Source organism: Camponotus floridanus, unplaced genomic scaffold, assembly GCF_003227725.1.
Source record: "Camponotus floridanus strain SB8 unplaced genomic scaffold, Cflo_v7.5 scaffold216, whole genome shotgun sequence".
Classification (NCBI taxonomy): domain Eukaryota; kingdom Metazoa; phylum Arthropoda; class Insecta; order Hymenoptera; family Formicidae; genus Camponotus; species Camponotus floridanus.
In genome coordinates, this window is record NW_020229344.1 from 17,872 (window position 1) to 45,204 (window position 27,333).

Genomic DNA, 27,333 nt, shown 5'->3' on the forward strand with positions numbered 1-27,333 from the left:
ATATATACATATATATATATACTTATTCAATTCACAATATAATAATTAATAAGTGTATATGTATATACAGGGTGTCTGAAAACTTTCCGCTCTCCCGAAGTGAGAAGATAGATTGGTTCAAATTAAGAAGAAAGATCCTATACTAATTTGGGACATTCGCAATAATTATCGAAAAATTAATTAAAGAAGATCGATCAATTTATGTGAGTAGAAGCACGCAGCGACGAGAGTCGTCCACTGTGTAACCTTACATTATGCGCGCAGCAAAGAGGTGAATGAAGAAGCAGTGGTGAGTGAGGCCCACTCCAGAGGTCTTTCCTAATTTGAATCAATCTACTTTAACATTTCGGGAATGCAAAAAGTTTTCAGACACTCTATGTATGTGTGTGTGTGTGTGTGTGTGTGTGTGTGTGTGTGTGTGTGTGTGTGTGTGCGTGTGCGTGTGCGTGTGCGTGTGCGTGTGCGTGTGCGTGTGTGTGTGTGTGTGTGTAGATGTAATGTAGTTATAAAAATGTAAAACTTCTTTATATTAATAAAGAAATGCTCTCCGTAGAAATATTCCCAATTTTTATATAAAAATTTATTTTATTACAGTTTACAACATTTGTAACTTCAAAATGTACAGCAAATTTCGTCCTTGAAGTATTATCTTGTGCATTTGGTTTCATTGGCATAACAATAAAATATTATTCATTTTGCATTAATAGTGAGACTGTAAGTTGATTATCTATTTTCATTTGTTTGAATATAAATGCTCCTAATATATAGCATCTTATATCCAATAATATTTTCGTACTTACTGATATAAATTATAAAAATTTATTGAAACAGATGAAAGATTTAATGGAACAGCTTCAACGTATCTTTAACGATTTGAAAGATAGTAATGAAATTGCCATCATAGAAAGATACGGAAAAAACGCAAAATATTACACGGCTATATTGACCAGTAAGTAATAACTTTTTTAATTTTTCCACTTTTTATTTTTGATGAGTTTGCTGTTGGAAATTTCTTTATGAAATTTCTATAAATTCTCCAAAATATATAAATTTAGAGATATAGATATAATACAGTACAGAAATATTCACTAGGCAAATAATATTTACGAAATTAGAATACTTTTATTCTTTTATTTTATGATTATCTTCTTTAATTGTTTCCTCTCCATTGAGGAAGAAAAATTTTTTTAATATACTTTAAACATATAATTACAAAACTGAAAGATGAATTAATAATCGTTAAATATAATTATCATATCGAAATATTTATAATAACTGAATGTATAATGCACTTCTAATTTTTTACAATTCAATGTCAATTGAATTTAATCACTTATATTTAACCAGTCGTAAAAATTAAATATAATGTAATAGTAGAAATAAATTATAATGCATGTATTTTACAATATACAATAATTTTTGTACACACACAGACACGCACGCAAGCATGTATGTGTGTGTGTGTGTGTGTGTGTGCGCGCACGCGTGTTTTATGTGTATTAAAAAGAAATTAAATAGGATTATCACACAAATACACACATACACATACATACATGGATATATTTAAATTTAAAAAGATTTTGTATCAATTATTTTCCTTTACAATTCATTTATAATAAAGTATCTTAATATTTTAATTAGAGAATTAGAAATTTTATGATGGCTTGCAAATAACAATATTTAGTATTCATTATTTGCAGTGTGTTCGTTATCACGAGCGCTCAAATATGGCCGGATATTTTGCAAATTATTTCATCCGTAAACAAATCTCGATCACGTCAATTGTATATTTTGACTGAATATTTCATTGATGAAGAAAAATACTTCTATTATCTACTACTACATATAAATGCAGCTATTTCTATAGGATTTATTGCAGGAGCAGCAACAGGGACAACGCTGATCGCATATTTCCAATATATGTGCGCAATGTTTGCAATTGCCAGGTAAAATAATAAACATAAAAATAAAATATTACAAATTTGAAATTAAAAAATTCTGTATTCTTATTTCGTACAAATCTAAAGATTTATTCTGCAAGATATATATTATAACTTATATGCAAAATTTAAATAATCTATCTATTAAAAAATGAAATTATTGTATAAATTATACATAGAAGGTAATATAATTACATCTAAATTTAATGTCTAACAATAAGTTTAGTTTTGTTCTAAAACAGTAGCTTTAAGTAATATATAGTTAAGTAATGTAAGTAATAATGAGATTAAAATATAAGAAGAAAAAAAATGATTTTTATATTATTCAAATTTTTTCGGTTTTAGCTTTGTATAATTACGAAAATATTATGTTCTTTTTATTAAGATATGCACTATTGTAATACTATTCCGTCAAAATTATAATTCTACCACTTTGCGATTATTATTTAAGATGTCATTATATACATAGATATACATAGATAAATAATCTCACAATTATATAATTAAATTATTTACAGTTACCGTATCGAGAACGCAATAATGATTCATATATCGCAAGATATTATCTTGCAGAACAGGAATTTGATTTATATGAGCATAAAAAGTGCTGTAGATATTCATCGAAAAGCTATGGAGTTAGTATTTATATAAAATAAATATATAATGTGTAAAATATGCACAGTAACATTTTGTTGCATTTAAAGGTTCTGTACATATTTGATATCTAAATTTGAGATATCATTCTTCTTTTTAATAATATGTGGAGTGATGACTTTAAGCCTGAATATTTTTCGAGTAAGTTTAATTTTTTCTCTTTTCGATTATTAAATATACTCACTGAGTTATATAACATTCTTTCCTAGTTTTTAGATATTAATATACTTGTAATCGCACTTTTCAACTTATACACACACCCGCGCGCGCAAACAATATTTAGTGGTTCATATAATAAAAAAGTATGAAATTTAAAATAATTATGTAATAAAAAAAGTAATTAAAATCGATCACCACTGGTAATATTTATTGAGGTAAAAAATCACAACGTTTCGATCATAGGTTTTGGTCCTTTTCGAGTGAAAGTAATTAAATTAACTGTTCTATCGTGAGAAATAAGAAATCACTTCTAGAAATAAGAAAGACAGTCTTTCTCTGTGTGTTGATGGAGACAGTGACATGATAATCTTGACGAAGTGATTTCTTATTTCTCACGATAAAACAGTTAATTTAATTATTTTCACTCGAAAAGGACCAAAACCTATGGCCGAAACGTTGTGATTTTTTACCTCAATAAATATTGCCAGTGGTGATCGATTTTAATTACTTCTTTTATTTATTTACTAGCGACCTTCAAGAAAATTTAAATAATTATGTAATGTTTTTCCGCGAGTTGAGCTATTTAATTTTCGAACGGATAGCTGTCGGTTTCCAGGAATCGCCGGGTATATATATATATATATATATAATATATATATATATATAGGAAAGAAAAAGAAAATCCGAGTTATAAGAAAACAGCACGTGTATTTATTGAGTTGTGTACAATGTGTGTGTGTGTGTGTGTACAATGTGATATGTGCGTGTGTGTACATGTGCGTGTGCGTGCTCTGTTTGTCGCGCGCGCGCGGCATCAATTCGATAAATCGACGCTGAAATATACGCTTGTGCGAAATCAATCGAGAAATATGATTGCGGACGTCGTAACCGTGGATCGTGGCTAATTATACGATTATTCAGTAACTTCAGAGTCGCACGAATAATTATAATATAATCGTACGCCTCCGATGCAACGAAATACAAATACGGTTTTCCGTGTTAAACGCGTTTGCACGGCAAGTTTTTGTGGCCCGGCAGCCGGCTTTTTGTCGCGTTTCTTACGCGCTCAGCTGTGCGGGATTTCCTACCGTTTATCGCGATAATCAGCTGACGCGTGTATTTAATTTTATTTCCCCCCGGATGGAAACGAGATTGTGGAAGGCGCGACGCTATCTAACGTCGGAGGCGGCTTTTGTTCCACCTCGAGAAAAAGGCGCGATGCCTGATAATGGATCGGCTGAGACAGCGTTCACACTATCTTCTGGCTTAATTGATTCGCTTAGGATTTCTTTGCTTGCTAGGCTTGCCTTCAGACTTGCTTCGCTTGTTCGGAGGATCAGAAAGAATCTCTCGGCTGACATGCCGCCGAGAACCCGTTTTATATCGGCTAATTATCCCGCGCCGGCGTATTCGGTAATTATCCCCACCGAGCGGCGGTAAAAATATCGGAGCGGTACGGGGTGCCGTGCGCGGGTTCTCAGCCGGCGACTCCCGACGGCAGTGTCGCTCTTTCTCCTAGCCGACCGTTTTCTAAGATCTCAAAAAAAGATGGGCACACAGCCCTCTGCCCGACTGGTGGTCGTCGGGCGGCAGCTTCCGGCGGATGTTTGGCCGGGAAGGATGCGTTTCGGGGCGCATCGTTACAATTACAACATAAGTAACATCTTTCTTATTTATTTCTCCTCCATTACTTTCAAAATAATTAATTAAAATAATTTAATTATTAAAATATTTAAAAATTTATTTAATTATACCTCTAAAACATAGTTGTAAATTATTTATAATTACAATGTAATGTAAGATTCAGGATAGAATATTTTTATAATTTTATGTATCACATATGTATTTTAATACATGTTTATATCTTGATATATATTGTGACGTGGCCGTCCCGTGCGCGTACATCCGCCCCGACCATTTTGGCGGAACGAAAGTCGAGCGGCCGCGCCAGAGGCCAGAGCGAGAGAACGATATCGAGCTCCCCGGAGAGACGAGTCTTATTGTAATCATAGACGCCTTTCTATTAATTTGATCTGTATTTTTCTTGTAATATACGACATCGGGCAACCCGCCGAAGGAGAAATCGGAAGGAAACAGCGAGGGATTTTGTACGACAGCCGGCAACACCACGCTCCACGACAGCGAGCAAAGAGGAACGTCGCGCCGCATCAACGTGGTGGTGGAATCTTCGCCCCACGGCATAAAGAGGGACGGAAATCCGACTCGTCCTACCCTCCGTTAAAGGGAGGGGCAACGACAACCGAGCCTCCACTGGACCCTTATCAATGGGCCCGCGACAGCCAATCCTTCACCGGGCCCTTATCAATGGGCCCGCAACAGCGGAAAATTTAAATTAAACTATTTTGGCGTGAGGCGCCAGGATACCGCGCGTAGCGCGAGGCGCCAGGATCTTTCGCGTACCGCGAGTCGATTGGCCACGGGGCTGCGCACCCCACCAAGCGGTCATTGACGCCGCTATCGACCTCGGGCCGCGAGATCCAGGGATCATTCTTGGACGGGCGCTCGACTGAGTCAGAAAATTGTGCTGGCGTTTCGTATATGGTTGTCGTTGTCGAATAAGTAATGATTGTCGCTGTAGAGGGACGAGAAGAGGACGGAGCCGGGGATCACCCCTTTTCGAGGAGGAACGATAAATCGGTGAGGTTGCCCATCTTCCCTTTGTGAGCCACGTACGCGATTTAGTCCGCGTGCCGGCCGTTCTGTCGACGTCGCCATTTTTCGTGTTCCACGACCGCTTGAGCCTTTTGCTGAGCCGTCGATATTTTGCGTATTTTCGGGCGACCGGAGGCAAGCGACTGAGGAAGAACCATCGTAACGTCGGCATTAGGTTGATAAGGCGGCGTTCGTCTCTCTCCGTGTTTCAGGCTGCGAAGGACGCGTAACTCTCGGCTATCGAATATCAACCGCGTGCGCAATAAATCGCGAGAAGCATTTACGCCGCACGAGCTGTCGAATTGTTGTCGTAGTCGCGTAAAGCAGTCCCGTAAAACGTTTCTGAGCGACTCTTGTGTGTCTCGTCGTGTGCAATTGTCTGCGTAATTAGTTATTAAGACTGCGTGCGTGTGTTTAACGATCTATGTGGGAGAGTATTTGCGTCGTTGTTGAATATATGGTGTCCGCGGGTAATACGCCATTCGTGATTCTCGTCGAATATAGCGCGGTGTGAAGTAATTTTCCGAGTATTGCGATCGGAAACTGGAGTCGTTTAAGCTGCATAAAAAGGCGAAACGCCGGCCAGAGAAAATTTTCCGGCAGCCGCCGGCTATCGAATTTCAAACTTATCGCTCGCCATTGTAAATTAGGCCCGTCTTCGCAAAATTGTAAAGTATTTTCGATCTCGAGTTAGTTCCGCTGTCGAACCCGTATGCTGTCGAATAAACTGACTAATGGAGGAATTGCGTAGGACAGACTGTTGCGATATAATACTGGTGTGGCGGCCGAAATTTTGAGCTATTTTAGAACCGATCATTTGCCGAACTCTTGCTGTCGAACTTACGATTGTAATTTGAGAAGTATTGTCGATTCCAGCGAACCCCGGCCACAAAAACGGCCGTGGGCAAAGAGTCGAAAGAACTTAGCGCTCTCGTTTCCGTTATCTATTTTGGAACCCGCGTTCGACTTAATCGAATTGTTCTCATTCTTCCGCTATCGATTTATTTGTATGATTCGTTCTCGTTTCTAGTGGGAATCGTAGTGAACCAATGTCTCTGTAAGGAATTATCAATCTCTGTTGAATTATCGCTTCTTATTGATTGCTGATTTATTGTTTAATGTTGATCCATTTCTTATTATTGATTTATTATTATTCACTCGTATTGTTATTTTATTTTTCTAGTAATAAACTTGTTATCTTTCTTTGTTAAACTCGCGTAATTTATTTAAGTATCAGTCTCTCGTGGAAGTCGATTACCGTCTTTGTCTGTAGTGTGTCGTCTTAGTGAAATCTCGCATAATCAATTGACTTTCTCTCAAAATCCCTCCCCTCTACCGTTAGGCGAGCTAGTCGGCCCGTGGCGAAGCAGGCTATCGTTTTTAGCGTCTTTCGGCTTTTCGCGAAAACTGGTGCGTGAAAGACCGCATCTGGCGCCCAACCTATCGAGGTATCGAGACGGCCTCCGCTCCGCCGCGGCTCGCGCGAGAACGCCCTTCATCCCTGTTCCTCAGAGCGCGAGTATCATTTTCGCTACCTTTTTGACGACGTTTTCGCTCCCCCTCGCGCTCTCCTCTCCTCCAGCCGGGGAGTGTCGCGAAATTAATTAAATAATAATTTATTTAACAATAGAATTGAAGAAAAGCGTCGCAAAAATTTGGCGCCCAACGTGGGGCCACGTCGCAACCAAAAAAGAATTCTTGCGCCTGAAAAAGGGGCACGCGTTGAGAAAGAGAAAGTTCGGGGAGGTTATGCGAGCTAAATTATTTGTCGAGTCAATTCAAAGTCACTCTTCTTTTGTCGTGTGTTCGTTTCTTTTGTAGTTAATGCTTTCGTTCGAACGTTTCTTTTGCCGATCTTTACGTATTTGTTGTCGACCTTCGATTATTCAAACATTAACGGCCTTATCTTGTATTACTGAGCTGTCGACGTGTATTATCGCGGTGATCAGGCCACGTCTTGCTGAGTTCTAGCATATTTATTTTGTTACAAGTTTTTCTCTCTGTATCGTATGAGTCAAGTCGATCCAGAGGACGACTGGATTTTCGTGTTGAGTCGCGAACAATTATTAGAAGAATTACAGCGGCGTAAACTTTCCACGGAAGGAAGTTATTCAATTCAGACCGCGCGTTTGCTGCGTCGCGTACGCAAAGATAGAAAATTTAATATAGACAAAATGTCGGACGAGGAACTTTTAGAAGTCCCTACGGATGCGAGAGCTCGACCTGATAGCCCGATGGATCGGGCGAGATTCAGCGTACCCTCTGGCTCTCGCGATACTCCGCGCTCGAGAGAACGAGATTTTCCGTGTGAATACACGGGAAATTTCGCGATGACGGCGTATAATGTCATGCGTAAATGGAATCTTAAATTCTCGGGTACGCGAGGGGAGGATGCGGAAACCTTCTTACTCCGAATTGAGGAAGGTCGCGAGTTAGTTCCCGTATCTGACGAAGACATCTTACGTTGCTTATCGTTCTTTCTAACCGGTATAGCACTTTATTGGTTCTGTAGTAAACGCAATCGGCTGTCGGATTGGAACGCTTTTAAAGATGCGTGGAGAACGCGATTCGGGGACCCAGATTTTCAATTTGCTCTCCGCGAAGAAATAATGCGAAGAACTCAGGGAGAACATGAGTCTGTCGCTGATTTTTTTGCATGTATTCGAATTATGTTCGATCGGTTGTCGCCACCATGGACTGAATCTGAGCAAGTGAACAGCGCGTTTCGAAATTTATTACCGCGCTTCCAACAGTCCATCCGTCGCAATGAGGTGGGAAACGTAGACGCTTTAGAAGGCTTGGCGACTCGCGTAAAAGCTAGTTACTCGCTGTCGCAACGTTATCGGGCACCCCCGACTCCGGAGAAGTCATTGTTTCCGGATCTTGCGTACCATGCACCGCGTAATACGAAACAGCCCTCGCGAGGCCGCAAAACTCTGGCCGCGTTGAGTACATCTGAGGTGGAATCAGAGTCAAAATCGAACTCACGAAAGGAGAGGAGGAATAAAAATCGCACGACTCGAGCCGCGACCGGGACGGAGGCCGCACAGAAAGCTTCGTCGTCCTCAGGTGCGACAGCCGCAGATTCGACAGCTTCGCGAAATTCCACGCGAAAGTGCTGGAATTGTGAGGGCGTAGGTCACATTTCACGAAATTGTAAAGCCGCTCCGCGAGTACACTGCTATCGTTGCGGTCGAGCGGAAGTGACGTTATGGACGTGTCTTGACTGTTCGGGAAAAGAGTAGAGGAGTCGAATAATGGAGGGACCCGACTCCTGTTAAACCCCAACCCCCTTTTCGTGTTGTTAATTGTTCTTGTAAATTTGCGTTCAGTGCTTTTGGTTGTCGTGATATTCCGTCGATGTTATTTATTCGTGTTAATTTATTAGGAAATGAAATTAGTGCTCTAGTGCATTGTGGTTCGACTCGTACTTTTTTGGGATCTAATATTGTCGAATTGGTAAACAGGTTAAATTTAAAATTTCGAAAGTCGGATGGCCGACGAGTAGTTACGGCAACCGGCCAAACGACACGTGTGAGGGGGGAGGTGGATCTTCCTTTTTCGTTATGTGGTAGGACTAACTCGTTAAAAGCGTATGCTTTGCCGTCTTCAGCAATCCCATGCATTCTGGGACTTGATTTTTTGAGTTTATTTAAAATAATAGTAAATTTTTCACGCCAAGAATGGTATTTTGAGGATGAACCAGCCAAGGTGTATCGTTTCGAGAATCAGCCAATAAATTCTGTTTGTCATGTAAACTTAGTCGAGAATTCCGTTAGTCGCGACTTAGGTGATTCTTCCGCGTGCGGAAGCGCAAATGTAGCCGAATCGAAGCCGAATAAGAGCCCACGAGAAGATAGTCTGTCGATCGCAACCGTCGAAAACAACCCGTGCTCGCAAAACCGAACGAGTTCGGCTGTCGAAATCTGATCCGTTTATTTGCTGCGGATTAAATGAGCTGTCGTCGCACGAAAGTCAAAAATTAGCTAAATTTTTGAAGAATCATATCGTAGGCGATCCGGGAGCGACCAATTTAACCGAACATAAAATTGATGTCGGCGGGCATAATCCGGTTAAACAACGATATTATCCCGTTTCGCCAAAAATGCAGGAAGCGATCTATGCGGAAGTGGATAAAATGTTAGCGGCGGGAATTATCGAGCCCTCTAAAAGCGAATAGTCTAGCCCGGTAATGATAAAGTAATAATAAAGAAACCCAACGGCAGCTATCGATTTTGTCTCGATTTTAGGAAATTGAACAGCGTTTCGAAGAAGGATGCGTACCATTACCATACATGAACGCAATCCTTGATAAACTGAGATCAGCCAGTTATATTTCGACTATCGATTTAAGCCAAGCCTATTTCCAAATTCCGCTTGAGAGAAACAGTCGCGAATTAACGGCATTTACAGGGTAAAGGGTTATTTCATTTCACCCGAATGCCGTATGGCCTCACCGGTGCCCCCGCGACATTTCAACGTTTGCTTGATAGGCTTATAGGCCCGGAAATGGAACCTCACGCTTTCGCCTACCTAGACGATATTGTTGTCGTGACACGTACTTTTGAAGAGCATTTGACTTGATTAAAACGCGTGTTAGGTCGAATTAGGGAGGCAGGTCTAACGATAAATCCGGAAAAGAGTAAATTCTGTCGATCTCAGGTGAAATATCTCGGATTTCTAATACAAAAGGAAGGGCTTAAAGTTGACCCTGACAAGACCGCGCCAATTGTCGAATATCTGCCACTGAAGAACATCAAGCAATTACGACGTTTTATTGGCATGGCGTCATGGTATCGCCGATTTATACCGCAATGTGCAACGCGTTTAGAACCACTAACTCGTCTCCTCCGAAAGAATTTCTCTTGGGAGTGGGGGGATGAACAAAAATCTGCATTCGAATCAATTAAATCGTGCATTACGTCGCCGCCTACGCTGTCGTGTCCGAATTTTGAGCTGCCGTTCACGCTGCAAACGGACGCTAGTTTGGTTGGTTTAGGAGCAGTTTTGATACAAGAATCGGAGGGCGTGGAACATGTGATCGCGTTCGCGAGTAGGGCGTTGTCGGAAGCCGAATAGAAATACTTTACGACCGAACAAGAATGTCTAGCTGTCGTCCGGTCAATTAAAAAGTTTAGATCGTACCTTGAAGGATACAATTTTAAAGTCATCACCGATCATAGCAGCCTACGATGGTTACATAATTTTAAAAATCCTACCGGTCGTTTAGCGCGATGGGCTCTAGAATTATTAGAGTACGATTATACGATCGAGCATCGGAAAGGAGCATTACATCATGTTCCTGACGCGTTGTCGCGTATGTACGAGACTACCGACGAATTATGTGCTGTCGCAATTACCGGAGACACTTGGTATGATGCACGCGTTCGAGACGTGGAGAATGAGCCACGTAAAAATTCGGGTTGGAAAATTAAAAATGATCAACTCTATTTTCGAAAACCGAATGCTGTCGTATCGCAGGTTGTCGATGATCTCGAGCAGTGGAAGCTAGTATTTCCTAAAGAAGCGCGCGCGGACGTTATTAGGGAGACTCACGGTGTTCCGCAATCGGGTCATTTAGGAGTCGAAAAAACATCAGCGTGTAGCGACGCGTTATTTCTAGTCGCGTATGTTTAAGGAGATCGCCAATTATGTTCGACATTGTGACGTTTGTCAAAGAACAAAGGTAGAGCAAAATGTGCCGATGGGTTTGATGGGACGCCGAGCTGTCGAAACTCCGTGGACGGTAGTAGCAGCGGATATTATGGGTCCGTTTCCGCCGAGTAAAAGCGGTAACGCGTACATTCTGGTAATACAAGATTTATTTACCAAATGGATAGAATGCAGCCCGCTTCGGAAAGCAACGGGCAAAAAGATCCGCGAACAATTGAACAAATTAATCGTGAATCATTGAGGCGCGCCGCGAGTACTATTGACGGACAACGGCACGGAATTTATTAATCACGAATTGCAGGCGTTTATGGAAGAACACGGCATAGTTCACTCTACGGTACCTCTGTACCATCCGCAGGCTAATCCGGTAGAGCGAGTTAATCGGATACTCAAAACTATGATTACGGCTTTTCTCGAGAACGATCACCGCGAATGGGATGTACACTTGGCTAAGTTCAGATTCGCTTACAATACGGCGTACCATACTTCTTTGCAAGCTACTCCAGCGTTTTTGAATTTTGGCAGAGAACCGCCGCCGATTAACACCGTGCGTGGGAGGCATCAGCCAGCTGTCGAGGTCGCGGAAACGAATCCCGCGAATTGGAAAGAGCGCATGGAGAGAATTCAGGCTTTACGGAATTGGATAGTAGAAAATTTAGAGGCTGCGCATAGTAAATAGGCGCATTATTACAATTTGTAAAGACGAGATCACCGTTTTGCGATTGGCGAGCGAGTTCTGAAACGGCAGCATGTGCTGTCGTCGGCCGCTCAGAATATTTCTGCGAAATTAGCAACTAAGTTTCACGGTCCCTTTGTCGTCGCAAAAATTTTGTCGCCGGTAGTGTACGAACTGCATGATAGCGCTCGTAGATCCATAGGAAAAGTACGAGGTCGCCGTGCAAGTGACGCCTTCGGATCCGGAGCCGGACTCTACGTCTCCGGGGAGCCTGGGAGCCTTGAAGCGAGAATCCCCCTGGGACAGCCCACGAGAGGCCTCCCCGCCTCCCTAGAGTGGCCGAAGCCACCCGCCGGACCACCACAGCCGCTGTCGACGAGCCCGCCGGAGGGCTGTTGGAACTGTGGTTCCCACAGCCACTTGGCCCGGAAGTGTCCCCGGGAAGAAAGGAGGCTGTACTACTTCCGCTGTGGCAATCCGGGAGTGACAGTAAAATCTTGTCCACATTGTCGCACAGGATGGCTGGTACACAGGGGCCATACAAGAAAATAGTGGGCCACATGGGACCGGAGCCACCGCGAAACCGTCGGACACGGAGCAGCCTCCTGTTTGTCTGTGAAGTCCGTAGGGAAAACGAGAATTTTGGAAGAAACTGAATGGTAGCTGTCTTTTGTGGAGTAATTGAAATTATGATTCTTTTGGGAGTCAATAACAGTATTAAATGATGGTGGCGATTCGTAGTAATGATAGTGTATCGGATGAATATTTCTGTTTTCTTTCTGCTTCTGTCTCGAGATTAAAGTACATAAAGATATGGTTCCCAGATTGCATAAGACTAACGTGGTTTATAAGATTGATTGTGCAGACTGCGATGCTTCTTATGTTGGCCAAACTAGCAGAAAGCTCAGCACTAGAATATCCGAACATCGCCTACATATCGGACGCAATACTAGTTCAAGGTCCGTTATCACAGACCACAGATTGTCATATAATCATGATTTTAAATGGGACGACATAACAGTGCTGGATAATGAGCCTAATCTTTATAAAAGAATTTTGTCTGAAGTAATTTTTATTAAAAGACAAACTAACGGTTTAAACTTTCAAACTGACACCGAATGTTTACCTGACTCGTACAACAGTTTGATAAACAATCTACATAAGCTCTGACGACATTGTTACTCTTATATATAAACGTCATATTTTAGCTCTTACTGCCGCATTTGTATTTTATATGTGTATCATATTATCCAAGATATTCACTTTTATTTCCGACTGGAGAAATTGCTGTAATTGAGTGAGTTACTTTCTGTTTTAAGTTTGAGATTGTTTAGAACGGGTTCTTGATTTTACTATCTTTACATTTATTTAGCACGAGATCACTTACTATCATGGAAGCACACCCACTGACAAATAAACTAGCAGGGGGCCCACATGGTTTCAGTGTGTCTCTGCAATTAATTATAACAAAGTTTTTCCGTTTTCGTTTTGTTTTTATTAATGCGTATATTAGACCATAATTTTTAACTTGTAATTTGGTTAGCTTTCATTTTTATTTATTGACGATTATTTTATTGCGCCGTTATCAGACAACCATATTTAATGCGTTTCATTAGATCATAATTTTAACTTATTTTTCCGCTTATTTCAATCGTTGTTTATTTATTATTATATCATTGCGCTGAAGAGGATCGAAAAATCGATCGAAACGTTCGCCTTTAATAACGTACCTATGTTTTGCTCGTTTCGGTATTATTGTAATGTCACCGTCGACATAGACTTATTTTGATGTACAACCTGACATAATTAAACTTTTGTAATATACTTATTTTCTTGCTCTATAAGCCCTTTATAACTAATTGTAATTTTATATACAGCGTGTGTCAAAAGTTCCGGGACGGCTGGATAATTTGAAAAATACGCATCACAGAGGAAAATGACCTAGACAAAAGTTGTAGGATTTTTCCCGGGCAATCCGACGGTGACCTTAGATTTGATCTTGGATAGTCATTTGAAGGTCACATAAAGATTACCTTCAATTTCTTAAATGGAACCCCCTATTTTTCATTGCATATTCTTGTAGCTTATCTCGAGAGCTTTCCAAAACACTATAATTAAGTACCTTTTTATTAAGTACTTTTTGAGTTATAAGGCTTGAAATAATTTCTTAATTTTACATAAACCATAAAATATCTAGTAAACCATTCATTTTTCGATTATCTTACCTTCATACTTTTATGTACAAAATAATGAGAGGAATCAATTGGTGTAAAGAAAACACATAGTTGTTTCTAAGAAAAAATATGTAATTTGCAATTAACAATTCCATATTTTTTCTTAAAAACAACTGTATTAGTGGACGCAACTGAACGTCATGATACGAAATCAGTAAGCAATGTCAATGTGCATACAAATTGTTTGTATCACAATTGTTTCGTAACTGGGAGTGTTTTTAAAGGAATGGGGCTCATATGCAGTGTTTTGTAAACGTTTCGACATCAGCTACAAGAATCTGTAACAAAAACTGACGAGTTCCATTTGAAATTTTTTACGTTATTTGTATGCAGCTAAGGGTCATTTCAAGGTCATGCCGTCTATGCCACATAATACATCTTTTCATACCATAAAAATTATGTCTAAGACATTTTGTCGAAAAATGCATAGTTTCGGAAATAATTGTTTGCTTCCATACTTTTTCCCCACCCTGTATATACATATACAGGGTGATCCCGAAAAACCTTCCATCTGTAAAATGATGTATTCCTGACACCATTCTAAGACAATTTTTTCTTTACCAAAATTTGATTTCAAGCGTAGTTTTTGAGTCATAAGCAAAATTAGTTAGTAAATCACGCGTCGGGTACAGAAGGCAGGCAGGAGCGGCCCGGTGCGCCGCGAGTGCGGACGCAGCTGATCGCCCGACGGGTGATTACTACTGCATGAGTCACTAACTATTTTATTTTATAAAATTGTGCTTTAAATAAAATTTTGGTAAAGAAGAAAATGTCTTATAATTAGGAATACATGTTCCTTAAAATAACGTTAATTATTAAAAATTATTCCGGATCACCGCCCGTCGAACGCTGTAATCAGCTGATTACTACACGCGATATGTGTATGGCGAAGTGTGTGCGTAAGAGAGAGAGAGAGAGGGAGAGAGAGAGAGAGAGAGAGATATGGAAAGAGAGAGAGGGGGGAGAGAGAGAGAGAAAGAGGGAGGATAAGAGGGACAGACGTTCACACAGACGCACGCACGTACGCATACACTTTTTTCTCTCTCTTTTTTTCTCTCTTTTACAACACTCATACACTCTGTCATTCAGTCACTCATTCTCTCACTCACTCACTCACTCATCTGCTTACTCACTTGCTCACTCACCTTGTAGCAGCGTAGCGAATCTTCATGCTACGTATTGTTGTTAACTGCTGCACGGTTATGATTGTAGACATGCACGACACAAACTCGAAACTTTCTCGCTTCGAAACACTCTTACACTCGATTGACACAGATTACACGATAACGAGTTTACTGTTTATTCACTCACTCGATTCACATCATTTTATCGATACCAAAAATTATTTTAAAAGAAACGCGAATGCAAAGAACACATGACTCGACGCGAAGCGACGGACCGCGGAGACTGCGCAACCACAAGGATTATGTTACCAGAAACGCGACACGCGACATCTAACAATAAACGACTTGCGCGTGGCGCGTGATTGACGCAAGATAAGACAAATGATCGGCTAAAACCTTCATATTGCGAATGCGATAGAAAACAGGAAACGTATAATGACATACCTAAAAAAATTAATTATTTATTATAAATAATAACTATTTCTAATCATAATAAATAATTATTATTTTAAGATATGTTAAACGTTATTACATTTTCAAAACTATGTATGAAAATCGTCCTAGAATTGACTGAACAATATGTCATTTCACGGACACAGGAGTTATTTTGAATCACCCTGTATATATATATATATATATATATATATATATATATACAGGGTGAAGGATATACAAGGATACAGGATATACAAGGGTATCCGTGAAATGACATATTGTTGAGTCAATTCTAGGACGATTTTCATACTACATTTTCTCATTAATATGTAATGAGAAAATGTAGATTCCATTTTAGAAATTGAAGGTGTCCTTCATGTGACCTTCAAATAACTCTTCAAGGTCAAACCAATGGTACCATCTTATGTCCCCCTAGAAACCATACAACTTTTGTCTAAAACATTTTGTTGTATCTTACCAACATTCCGAGATATTTTCCATTATAGATTAAAATAGTCCATCCTGTATATATATATATATATATATATATATATATATATATACAGGGTATATATATATATATATATATATATACAGGGTATATATATATATATATATATATATATATATATATATACAGGGTGGACTATTTTAATCTATAATGGAAAATATCTCGGAATGTTGGTGAGATACAACAAAATGTTTTAGACAAAAGTTGTATGGTTTCTAGGGGGACATAAAATGGTACCATTGGTTTGACCTTGAAGAGTTATTTGAAGGTCACATGAAGGTCACCTTCAATTTCTTAAATGGAACCTACATTTTCTCATTACATATTCTTGTAGCTTATCTCGAGAGTTTTCCAAAACACTATAATAAAATATTTTTTTATTGAGTACTTTTGGAGTTATGAGCCTTGAAATCATTTCTTAATTTAACATAAACCGTAATATATCTAGTAAAATATTCATTTTTCGATTATCTTGCTTTAATACTTTTATGTACAAAATAATGAGAGGAATCAATTGGTGTAAAGAAAACACATAGTTGTTTCAAAGAAAAAATATGTAATTGTTAATTGCAAATTACATATTTTTTCTTTGAAACAACTATGTGTTTTCTTTGAAACAACTATGTGTTTTCTCTCGAGATAAGCTACAAGAATATGTAATGAGAAAATGTAGGTTCCATTTAAGAAATTGAAGGTGACCTTCATGTGACCTTCAAATAACTCTTCAAGGTCAAACCAATGGTACCATCTTATGTCCCCCTAGAAATCATACAACTTTTGTCTAAAACATTTTGTTGTATCTCACCAACATTCCGAGATATTTTCCATTATAGATTAAAATGGTCCCTGTATATATATGTATATATATTAAGAGTATAATTAAGTTTCCGCCGCTCATAATTAAATGGCTTCAGCTGCAAATGTAGTGAAGTTAGGTATTTATCAATAAAATTGAGTGCGCAAAGATTCATTTTTTGTGCAAGAGATATGTTAAATATATTTTGGATATATTTTGAATATATTTTTTGAAACGATTTAAAATTAAATGAGATAAGTTATTTTTTCAACATGTACTTCTTCACTTTGATTTATATAAAACTACAGCTGAAGCTCATCGATTGATTTCTGAAATAATCACAGCTGACCACTACCAACAATAATTATACCGATTGAATAATGAATTGATGCGAAAAATGTCAGTAATCGACGTAAAGTGATTCTTTTGCATGACAACGCGCGACCTCATTTTGCAAGAATTGTAAAAGAATTATTGGAGCTCGAATGGGAAGTTTTCCCGCACCAGCCTCTATTCTCCAGACTTGGCCCCATCGGATTATTACCTTTTCCGATCAATGCAACATGCGCTCGCCGATACACACTTCTCTAATTAAGAAGTTCAAACATGCATCGATCAATGGATTGTTTCAAAAAACAAGTCGTTTTATCGTCGTGGAATCCAACTTAAAAAAGATAGAAAAAAGTCATAGAAAACAATGAATTATATTTTGATTAATATGTTAATTCATTTTCTTATTGAAATAAATACATTTTTCAAGTAAAAGAACGGCAGGAACTTAGTTATACACCTAATATTTTATGTATGTATGTGTTTTATTTCTTTTTCTAAATGTTTGTGTGAATTATATGATAAAATTATAAATAAAATAATAAAAGGAGAGAAATTATTAGGAGTACAAATAAGTCTCCGCCGTTTGACAAAAGATGGCCTACTACTAAGTTATGAAATTGTCAGATGTAAAACGTCATATCGTAAGGTTGGACATCTGGCAACACCATAACCTTGAAATATTAACGATTTTGTATTAGCATCACATAATTTTTTTCGTGCGAAAATGTCGAGTTTTGAGCCGAATAAGCGTCATTTACAGGAACTTTTGATTTACTTCTTTAATTTGAAGAAATCTGCAGCTGAGGCGCATCAATTGCTTGTAGAAGCATATGGTGAGGCTGCTTTAAGTGAGAGAAGTTGTCGTGAGTGATTTCATAAGTTTAAGAACGATGAGTTTGACGTCGAAGACAAAGAACGTAGCGGAAGGCCGAAAGTGTACGAAGACGCAGAATTGGAAGCATTATTGGAGGAAGATTCGCCAAACGCAAGAAGAACTTGCACTTACATTAGGAGTGACTCAACAAGCAATTTCACATCGTTTAAAATCGTTGGGAATGATTCAAAAGCAAGGAAATTGGGTTCCATATGAACTGAAGCCGAGAAACGTTGAACGCCGATTTTGCACATGTGAAATGCTGCTTGCCAGGCATAAACGAAAGGATTTTCTGCATCGTATAGTCACTGGTGATGAAAAATGGATCCACTACGATAACCCAAAGAAGAGGAAATCATGGGGACCACGTGGCCATGCTTCAACATCGACAGCCAAGCCGAATATTCATGAAAAAAAACTCATGTTGTGTATTTGGTGGGATCAGCTTGGTATTGTGTATTATGAGTTGCTCAAACCGAACGAAATCGTTACTGGGGCTCTCTACCGAACACAATTGATGATGAGATTGAGCCGAGCACTCAAGGAAAAACGCGCCCACTATTACTCCAGACACGACAAAATTATTCTCCTGCATGATAATGCTCATCCACATGTTGCGGCGCCGGTCAAAACCTACTTGGAAACACTCAATTGGGAAGTCCTACCCCATCCGCCGTATTCACCAGACATTGCCCCTTCGGATTATCACTTGTTCCGATCGATGGCACATGGCCTGTCTGAGCAGCATTTCACATCATATGAAGATATCAAAAATTGGGTCAATTCGTGGATAGCCTCAAAAGATGAAGAGTTCTTCCGACGCGGTATCCGTATGCTGCCAGAAAGATGGAAAAAAGTAGTGGCTAGCGATGGACAATACTTTGAATAAAACATAAGGTACCGTTCTTTCACAATAAATGTTCAATTTTTGATAAAAAAGGGCGGAGACTTATTTGTACTCCTAATATAAATAGAATTGTGTCTGTAATATTTTCAGAATTATTGATCCTTTAAAATAAGTTTTCGATATCAAGGTTAATCTTGTTTTGTCTTATGTCGATATTCGAATTAAAATCAAAACAAGATTTTTAATTTAATTATCAAAACAGTGCCAAATCGAAAGTTGTCAAGATTACTGATTTTTATAAAGACTAAAATCACTCTAAGAAAAACCTTACAAAGGTAAAAAAAATACGCCATGTACATAAAAGTACTTTACCTTATACAACAAAATGTTAATAAAAAAGTCCTTAAAAATAATTTACAGGTCATTTCCTTAAAAAAATCATTTTTCTAAAAAAATGAAAGCTCAAAAAATAATTTTTCTAAAAAAAACACAAAAAGAAAATATCAAAACTAAATATGAAATTAATAATTATTATTAGGCAAGTAAGAGCAATTTGTAAATTTGATATAATATTTGCCGTGAAATCAATCTTACATTGTAAAAATATTATACATAAATTCTTCCTAAGAAGTTAAAACGCATTTTATTTTTATTCAAAGAAACTTGGTTTATAAAATCAACAACTAAATAATGAGAATTAAGATTCTTTTAATTCCTAAAACATTTTTTACATAATGTATATAATAATTTAAAAAAATGTTTTACGTAAATTTTAAATCGCACAATCTTTAAATCGAAATAAATAATGAACACTTGGCGTGCTTGCAGATCGAAAAATGTTTAATCAAAACATATTTAGTTACATAATGTTTAAAATTTTACATTTTATTGAGAATATGTTTGTTTATAATGTAAACGATCCGAGCACGCCAAGTTTTTATTACTCACTTCGATTTAAAGACTGTGCGATTTAAAATTTGCGTGTTTGATTTTTCACGGCAAATATTATATTAAATTTACAAATTGTTCTTAAGTACTTGGCTAATAATAATTATTGATTTTATATTAATTTAGGTATTTTATTTTTTAGTGTTTTTTAGAAAAATTATTTTTTGATGTTTTATTTCTTCCAAAAAAAATGATTTTTTTAAGGGAAAATGACTATAAATGATTTTTAAGGCCTTTTTTATTAAATAAAAAATAAATTTTGCACACAAGGTAGAATACTTTTATGTACTTGGCGTATTTTTTTTTTACTTTTGTAAGGTTTTTTTAGAGGGATATCACATCTTTTTGTAAAAAATTTTTTTTTCTGCAAAAAATATATATATTTAATATAAATATATATTGTATATACAGGGTGAGGCATCTAAAAGAGGCCACCTGAATAACTCCGTTGGTAAGCCGAATACAAAAAAATTGTTCAGACAAAAATTGTATGGTTTCAAGAGGGACATATGATGGTGTCATTAGTTTAATCTTGAAGAGCCACCCGAAGGTCACGTGAAGGTCAGCTCCAACTTTTTAAATGGGACACCTTATATACTTTTGCATATTCTTGTAGCTCATCTTAAGAGCTTTCCAAAACACTACAATTATGTTAGTTTTCATTAAATACTTTCCAAGTTATGAGGCTTGAAATCATTTTTTAATTTTACATAAACCGTAAAATATCTTGTAAAATATTCATTTTTCGATTATTTTACCTTAATATTTTTATGTACAAAATAATGAGAAGAATCAATTGGTGTAAAGAAAAACACATAGTTGTTTCTAAGAAAAAATATGTAATTTGCAATTAACAATTCCATATTTTTTCTTAGAAACAACTATGTGTTTTTCTTTACACCAATTGATTCTTCTCATTATTTTGTACATAAAAGTATTAAGGTAAAATAATCGAAAAATGAATATTTTACAAGATATTTTACGGTATATGTAAAATTAAAAAATGATTTCAAGCCTCATAACTTGGAAAGTATTTAATGAAAACTAACATAATTGTAGTGTTTTGGAAAGCCCTTGAGATGAGCTACAAGAATATGCAAAAGCATATAAGGTGTCCCATTTAAAAAGTTGGAGCTGACCTTCACGTGATCTTCGGGTGGCTCTTCAAGATTAAACTAATGACACCATCATATGTCTCCCTTGAAACCATACAACTTTTGTCTGAACAATTTTTTTGTATTCGGCTTACCAACGGAGTTATTCAGGTGGCCTGTTTTAGATGCCTCACCCTGTATATACATACATATATATATATATATATATATATATATATATATATATATATATATATATATTAAACGCATTTCATCGCATATAAGGTGGAATATTTTTTGTACTTGGTTATTACTATACGATAAAATAGTTTTTTTAGTAGTCTTATCTAACGGCACAAATTTTATATTTTTGTGGCACATTGTTCCTAAAATATTAGATTTCACCCACAAGCGATGATTTTTAAAAATTGTTATAATACTGTGAATTAGTCTTTTTACAAGTCTTATCTAACGGTATGTAGATGTTATATTCAGAATTGGGAAGTAACGCGTTACTTGTAACGTCGTTACCGTTACGAGTATTTTTTTTCGATAACGATCGTTACTTTTTTCTGTCCGTAACGATAACGATAACGAATTTAACCGTTACTTTTATCATTACTTTAATTCTGTAATCCTCGATAGTATCCCCTTAATAATTAAAAAATCTATTCCTATTACAAAACAGTTTACAAATATTTTGAAAAATTATATACATGCATGATATTTTTCTCTGTATTCATAAATCTAAAATTTCTAAATTACAATAAATGAAAAATTGAATACGAAGAACATCAATGATAGAATAATTTATAATTGTCAAATATATAAAAGTAATAATTATATTTTAAAATCAATTGTAATAATTACTATAAAGTAATAATTATATTTTAAAATAAATTAATTTAATTTTTGTATTATAAAAAGTAACGAAAAAGTAACGAATCGTTATTTTCTTAGTAATGATAGCGGTAACGAGTTACTTTTTAAAATTAGTAATGAGTAACGGTAATGAGTTACTTTTCACAAAAAGTAACGGTAACGGTAATGCGTTATTTTTTAAATAAACATTTTGAAATAACGTTCCCAACTCTAGTTATATTTTTATAACACTGCGTTTTATAACACTGCGTTTAAATACTGCGTTTCCGAAATATTAGATTTCACTCGCAAAGGATGGTTTTTAGAAATTGTTATTCTATGGTAAATTAGTTTTTGGAAAAACCTTGAGGACACAAAACCCTGGCACACAAAAATATACGTAAGAAGTGAAACGTAGTCGGTAAGGAAATTGACTAATCGGAATTCTTACGTTTTCTTACGTTTTAATATGGCTGCCTTACTGCTCAATCATGATTGGTCAATTTGCTTTCTGACTACGTTTAACTGCTTACGTTTTTTTGTGTGCCAGAGCCCTAACGGCGTAAGTCCCATATTTCTGTGATGTATCATTTTCAAAATATTATTTTTCATCCTCAAGGAGTGGTTTTTGAAATTTGCTTTTATAAGGGATAGCTTTTGGAAATTGTTACTATATGACAAATTACTTTTTTTTAAATTTTATTTAACTGTAGAAGTTCTGTATTTTGACGGCTCCGTTTCTAAGATATTAAATTTCACCCCGAAGAGATGGTTTTCGAAAATATGATAAATTAATCTTTCACATATACGTGCGCGCGCGCGCACACACGTGTGTGCGTGCGTGCGTGTGTGTATAAAGGAAAAGAAGAACGAAAAATGTTATAATACAATTCTGATATTCGATCATCATTTCTCAGGATTGACTGCATCGATTTTATTTAAATTGGTCCCAATCGAAAGCTTATATTCACATTACAAATATAAGTGTCGTTAGATTTTTGATTATGGCTTTAGTTTATTAAAATATCTTAAATATCTTAAATATAAATATCATAACCGAAAGTTTACTTAACGTGAAATTCCGGATAAGCTACTTGATAACATCGCGTCGAGTGATATTGCGTATTTCTATATTAGATGAGAAAGAAATCACACTATATTATACAAATTTAAAATCTTTATTTAATAAATAAAAACATTTATATTAAAAAATTTAGAAACAATATAATAAAAAAGAATATAATAAAGTAATATAAAGTAATATACAATTGACTTCATGTGTACATGATTCTTTGATTATATATATACAAGGTGTCCCAGTTATCTTCCGTTATCTTTTAAAGACAGATTCCTGGGATCATTTGAAGACGATTTTTCCTCAGCGAAAATGTCAATGAAAGCCATTTTTTGCATGTTTCCGATTTTTGTCATCATATATCTTTGCAATTAAGTCTTAATTAAAACTCAACTAAAGTAAGCTCTATTTAAATTTAATCGAAAAATGTGATTTTGTTAATATTTTATTTCTACAAAGCTTAATTTACGAAAAACCCCTTATTTCCAATCACTTATAATTCGAAAATTATTAATGCCTCGACATTTTCGTTGAGGAAAAATCGTCTTCAGATGATCCCAGGAATCTGTCTTTGAAAGATAACGGAAGATAACTGGGACACCTATATACAGGGTCTACCAAAAGTGTGGAAACCCGTAAATATCTCGGAAAATATACGTTTTACAGAAAAGTGTTTCCAACAAAAGTTGTAGGGTTTAAGAAGATCTATATACTGATTCTATCAGTTTGACCTTGGATGGCGTCGTCAAGGTCAGGTCAAGGTCACATTGACTTTTTTAAATGACACCCCCTACATTTGATTGCATATTCTTATAGCTTAATTCAAGAGCTTTCCAAAACACTATAATAATGTTCATTTTTATTAAGTACTTTGCGAGTTATGAGGGTTGAATGATAGAGTAGCGCCGGTATTAACATTATCCAAGGTGTACTACATGGAGGTTACTCGCTCGGATTTGCATCTGTTGTGTGTGTGATCCAGCTAACTAAGGCAAGATCGATTCCTCAACATATCCTCATATTTCGCTGAAGTCAAATTGCCAAAAAATTGCTCCATAAAACGTGTATGAAACGTCTCGTTAGTTCCTTCATTTACCGCTATGTGACGCACTACATGCAGTCTAACTCGCATTTAAAATTCAACTAAGAATGTATAAAGCTATCAAAGAACGAGCACCTTCTAACTTCAGCTTTGAGCAAGCAGAAATTAATTGTTATCGTCCAAATACAACGTACGATTAATTAAAATTAAACGTTTTAAAAATGGCTGGCGACTTGTCGGAACGTGAAAGAATCACTATCCTCATGATGCGTGGATGGGGTGATAACGAAAGATCGTTCTCTGATGTCGTTCGATTATTTAATGACACGTATCCGAACCGTCGAATTAATAAGTCCACTGTGTTAAAAACAATAGAACGTTTTAGACAAACTGGTAGCGTAAGAAATCGCTCTAAGTCAGGAAGACCATTGTCTGCAACCAACGAAGAAAAACAACTTGATGTTCTGCAGACATTTATTGAAGATCCCAATTCTAGTGTTCAGAGAGTCGCTCAAACTCACGATATTGCTCCCATGTCGGTTTGGAGAATTTTAAAGAAGAACAAGTTCCATCCATATAAATTGCAATACGTTCAAGAATTGCAAAACGGAGATGAGGAGCGTCGTATACATTTCTGTGAAAGAATGATGGCACTAATAGATGTCCGGCCCATCTTCCCTTATCAAATTGTTTTCACAGACGAGGCAACTTTTACCTTAACGGGAGAAGTTAATAATCAAAATTTTCGTTTCTGGTCAGATGAGAATCCGAATTGGGTGCGGGAAACTCACACACAACATCCACAAAAAATAAATGTATGGTGCGGAATAATAGATGGCTATTTAATAGGGCCGTTTTTTTTTGAAGAATATTTGAACGCTCAAAGGTATGAGAGATTACTTGTTGATCAAATAATTCCAGCCATACAGAATACTTTTCCAAATAATTTCCAAGAAATATGGTTTCAGCATGATGGAGCTCCTGCTCATTTTGGTGCAGGACCACGTCGTATTTTAAATGAGACTTTTCCGCTACGGTGGATAGGAAGAAGGAACGGAAATGAGGGAGGAGAGGATTGGCCACCTCGGTCACCAGATCTAACTCCTCTTGATTATTATCTATGGGGATATCTGAAGAGTAAGGTTTACAGAACAAAACCTAAAACCATTCACGAATTGATACAGCGAATAAGGGATGAAATGGCTTTGATACCTTTTGAAACGAATCGTAAAGTCATTTCTACATTCTACCAAAGATTAGCATATTGTCAGGAAGTAAATGGCAGCCACTTTCAGCATTTACTTTAACACATTGAAACACATTTGCAATCGTTTGGTGCAACCTAATCTGATCTCTGTATACACGCACCGCACGCACGCACACGCACACATTTCGAACAATTATTATGATAAATGAGCATCCACAAATTTATTTACTGTTTACTATGTCGATTGCTTTCCAGGTCTTTAAATGCTCGATTGTAATTTGGTTGGGTCTTTGCTTTTGCTGACTGGATCCACGACCGATCTTGCCTTAGTTAGCTGGATCACACACATAACAGATGCAAATCCGAGCGAGTAACCTCCATGTAGTACACCTTGGATAATGTTAATACCGGCGCTACTCTATCATTCAACCCTCATAACTCGCAAAGTACTTAATAAAAATGAACATTATTATAGTGTTTTGGAAAGCTCTTGAATTAAGCTATAAGAATATGCAATCAAATGTAGGGGGTGTCATTTAAAAAAGTCAATGTGACCTTGACCTGACCTTGACGACGCCATCCAAGGTCAAACTGATAGAATCAGTATATAGATCTTCTTAAACCCTACAACTTTTGTTGGAAACACTTTTCTGTAAAACGTATATTTTCCGAGATATTTAGGGTTTCCACACTTTTGGTAGACCCTGTATATGTAATTCTGTATACTGGCTTCACGGCATGCAACTGCTATTTTAAAAAAACAATGAAAAGGAAATGTGTGTGTGTGTGTGTGTGTGTGTGTGTGTGTGTGTGTGTGTGTGTGTGTGTGTGTGTGGCGCACAAATTAAACTTTCGAAAATTTTCATTCAAGACAAGACAATATTTTTGCGAATATTGTCTTGTGTTGTGTTCTATACAACTTTAATTTAAAATCGATTTGAAATAAAATTATGGGATACATATTTATGTAAAGATTGACTATTGACATTTATTTACGAATTTGTCATTATATACATATATGTAATAAAATAACATACAAATAAGATGTTATATGTTATAATATATAATTATATCTTTTGCTATTTTAGTACAAGCACTTTTATTCATGAATATACTTGTAGTTTGAAACTAATTTGTAATTAAATAAATTTAATTTTGTAATTGAGTAGTAGATCTATGTGTGCCGTGTTCATGCCTAAATTATATGTTATGATTATATGACGCTAAATGGAATGCTAGTTCCTTTTCCTTATTACTAATCTAGTTAGTTTATATACTCTACCTTTTCTTTCCGGCTAATCACGCGAGTGCACGCTAGCTTATCATTCAAATCTTTCTTCTATTACTTTTCTAAATTGATACGAGCAATGCCGAATCTAGTAAATAGTCCGTGTAATAATAACTAAGATTATTATTCAGTCCAACCTGTAGCTTTCCTAAAAGTAACAAACTTTATTGTATATCGTAAATTTTCTAAATTGGATTTGTAGCGAAGGGAAAAAAATTTATCTCAAATTGTCTGTTAGTTTTTTCAGATCGCATCATCAACATGTAATATTGACGAACTTGTAATACCCTTTATAGGTGCATGTACTAGTCTTTTATACATGTTCGTAGCAAACCTAGTCGGACAAGAAATTACAGATCACTATAATTATATATATGTTGCTGTGTAAGAAATATTGTAATTTATAATATGTTATATTGTTTCACGAATTTAATAATAAAGATGAAAATTAATACGTACAACAAATATATTCATATGCTGAAAATTACTTAAAATGAAAAATTCTTATTTTTGCTAAGTTATTAATTCATTATGTATCAATGTTATCTATAGATATAAAATTCAATGGTATATAACTCCGATAGAGATACAAAAGCTGATATTGATTCTCATACAAAGAAGCAACAAAACTTTTGGTCTGAATATTGGTGGATTATTTATAGCATCCATTCAATGTTTTGCTTCGGTAAAATTTTATATATTAATGTTATATATCAAATTGAATGTTATAAATTTAAAAAAAAATTGAATAAAAACAATAGTTCAATAATTTTTCATTACAGTTAACAAACACATCTTTATCCTATTTTACAGTCATGTATTCTATACGACAATGATACAATCATCAAATTATGCAATTATGTAATTATGTTACTGAGTCACATATTAC

At 36.3% G+C, this 27,333-nt stretch overlaps 1 protein-coding gene across 2 annotated transcripts; it reads left to right on the forward strand.

Moving 5' to 3' along the window:
- Nucleotides 1-592: 592 nt before the first annotated feature.
- LOC109610034 lies at nt 593-27,333 on the forward strand. Of its 2 annotated transcripts, none has more exons than XM_025408559.1 (8): nt 593-714; nt 832-949; nt 1,685-1,946; nt 2,459-2,575; nt 2,645-2,735; nt 26,683-26,828; nt 26,997-27,129; nt 27,227-27,333. In XM_025408559.1, the coding sequence occupies exons 2-8, from the start codon at nt 832-834 to the stop codon at nt 27,278-27,280; spliced, it is 921 nt and encodes a 306-aa protein (XP_025264344.1). In that variant the 5' UTR covers nt 593-714; the 3' UTR covers nt 27,281-27,333. The 2 variants fall into 2 exon arrangements, with proteins under 2 accessions (XP_025264344.1, XP_025264345.1); XM_025408560.1 differs by having other exon boundaries at nt 1,880-1,946.

What these genes read in the sequence shown, in the direction of transcription:
- LOC109610034 (XM_025408559.1), top strand. Translation starts at nt 832, where the DNA reads ATGAAAGATTTAATGGAACAGCTTCAACGTATCTTTAACGATTTGAAA. An exon ending in ATTCATCGAAAAGCTATGGA is followed by an intron (nt 2,576 to 2,644) that starts GTTAGTATTTAT and finishes TTGCATTTAAAG; the next exon opens with GTTCTGTACATATTTGATAT. An exon ending in CCATTCAATGTTTTGCTTCG is followed by an intron (nt 27,130 to 27,226) that starts GTAAAATTTTAT and finishes TTTTCATTACAG; the next exon opens with TTAACAAACACATCTTTATC.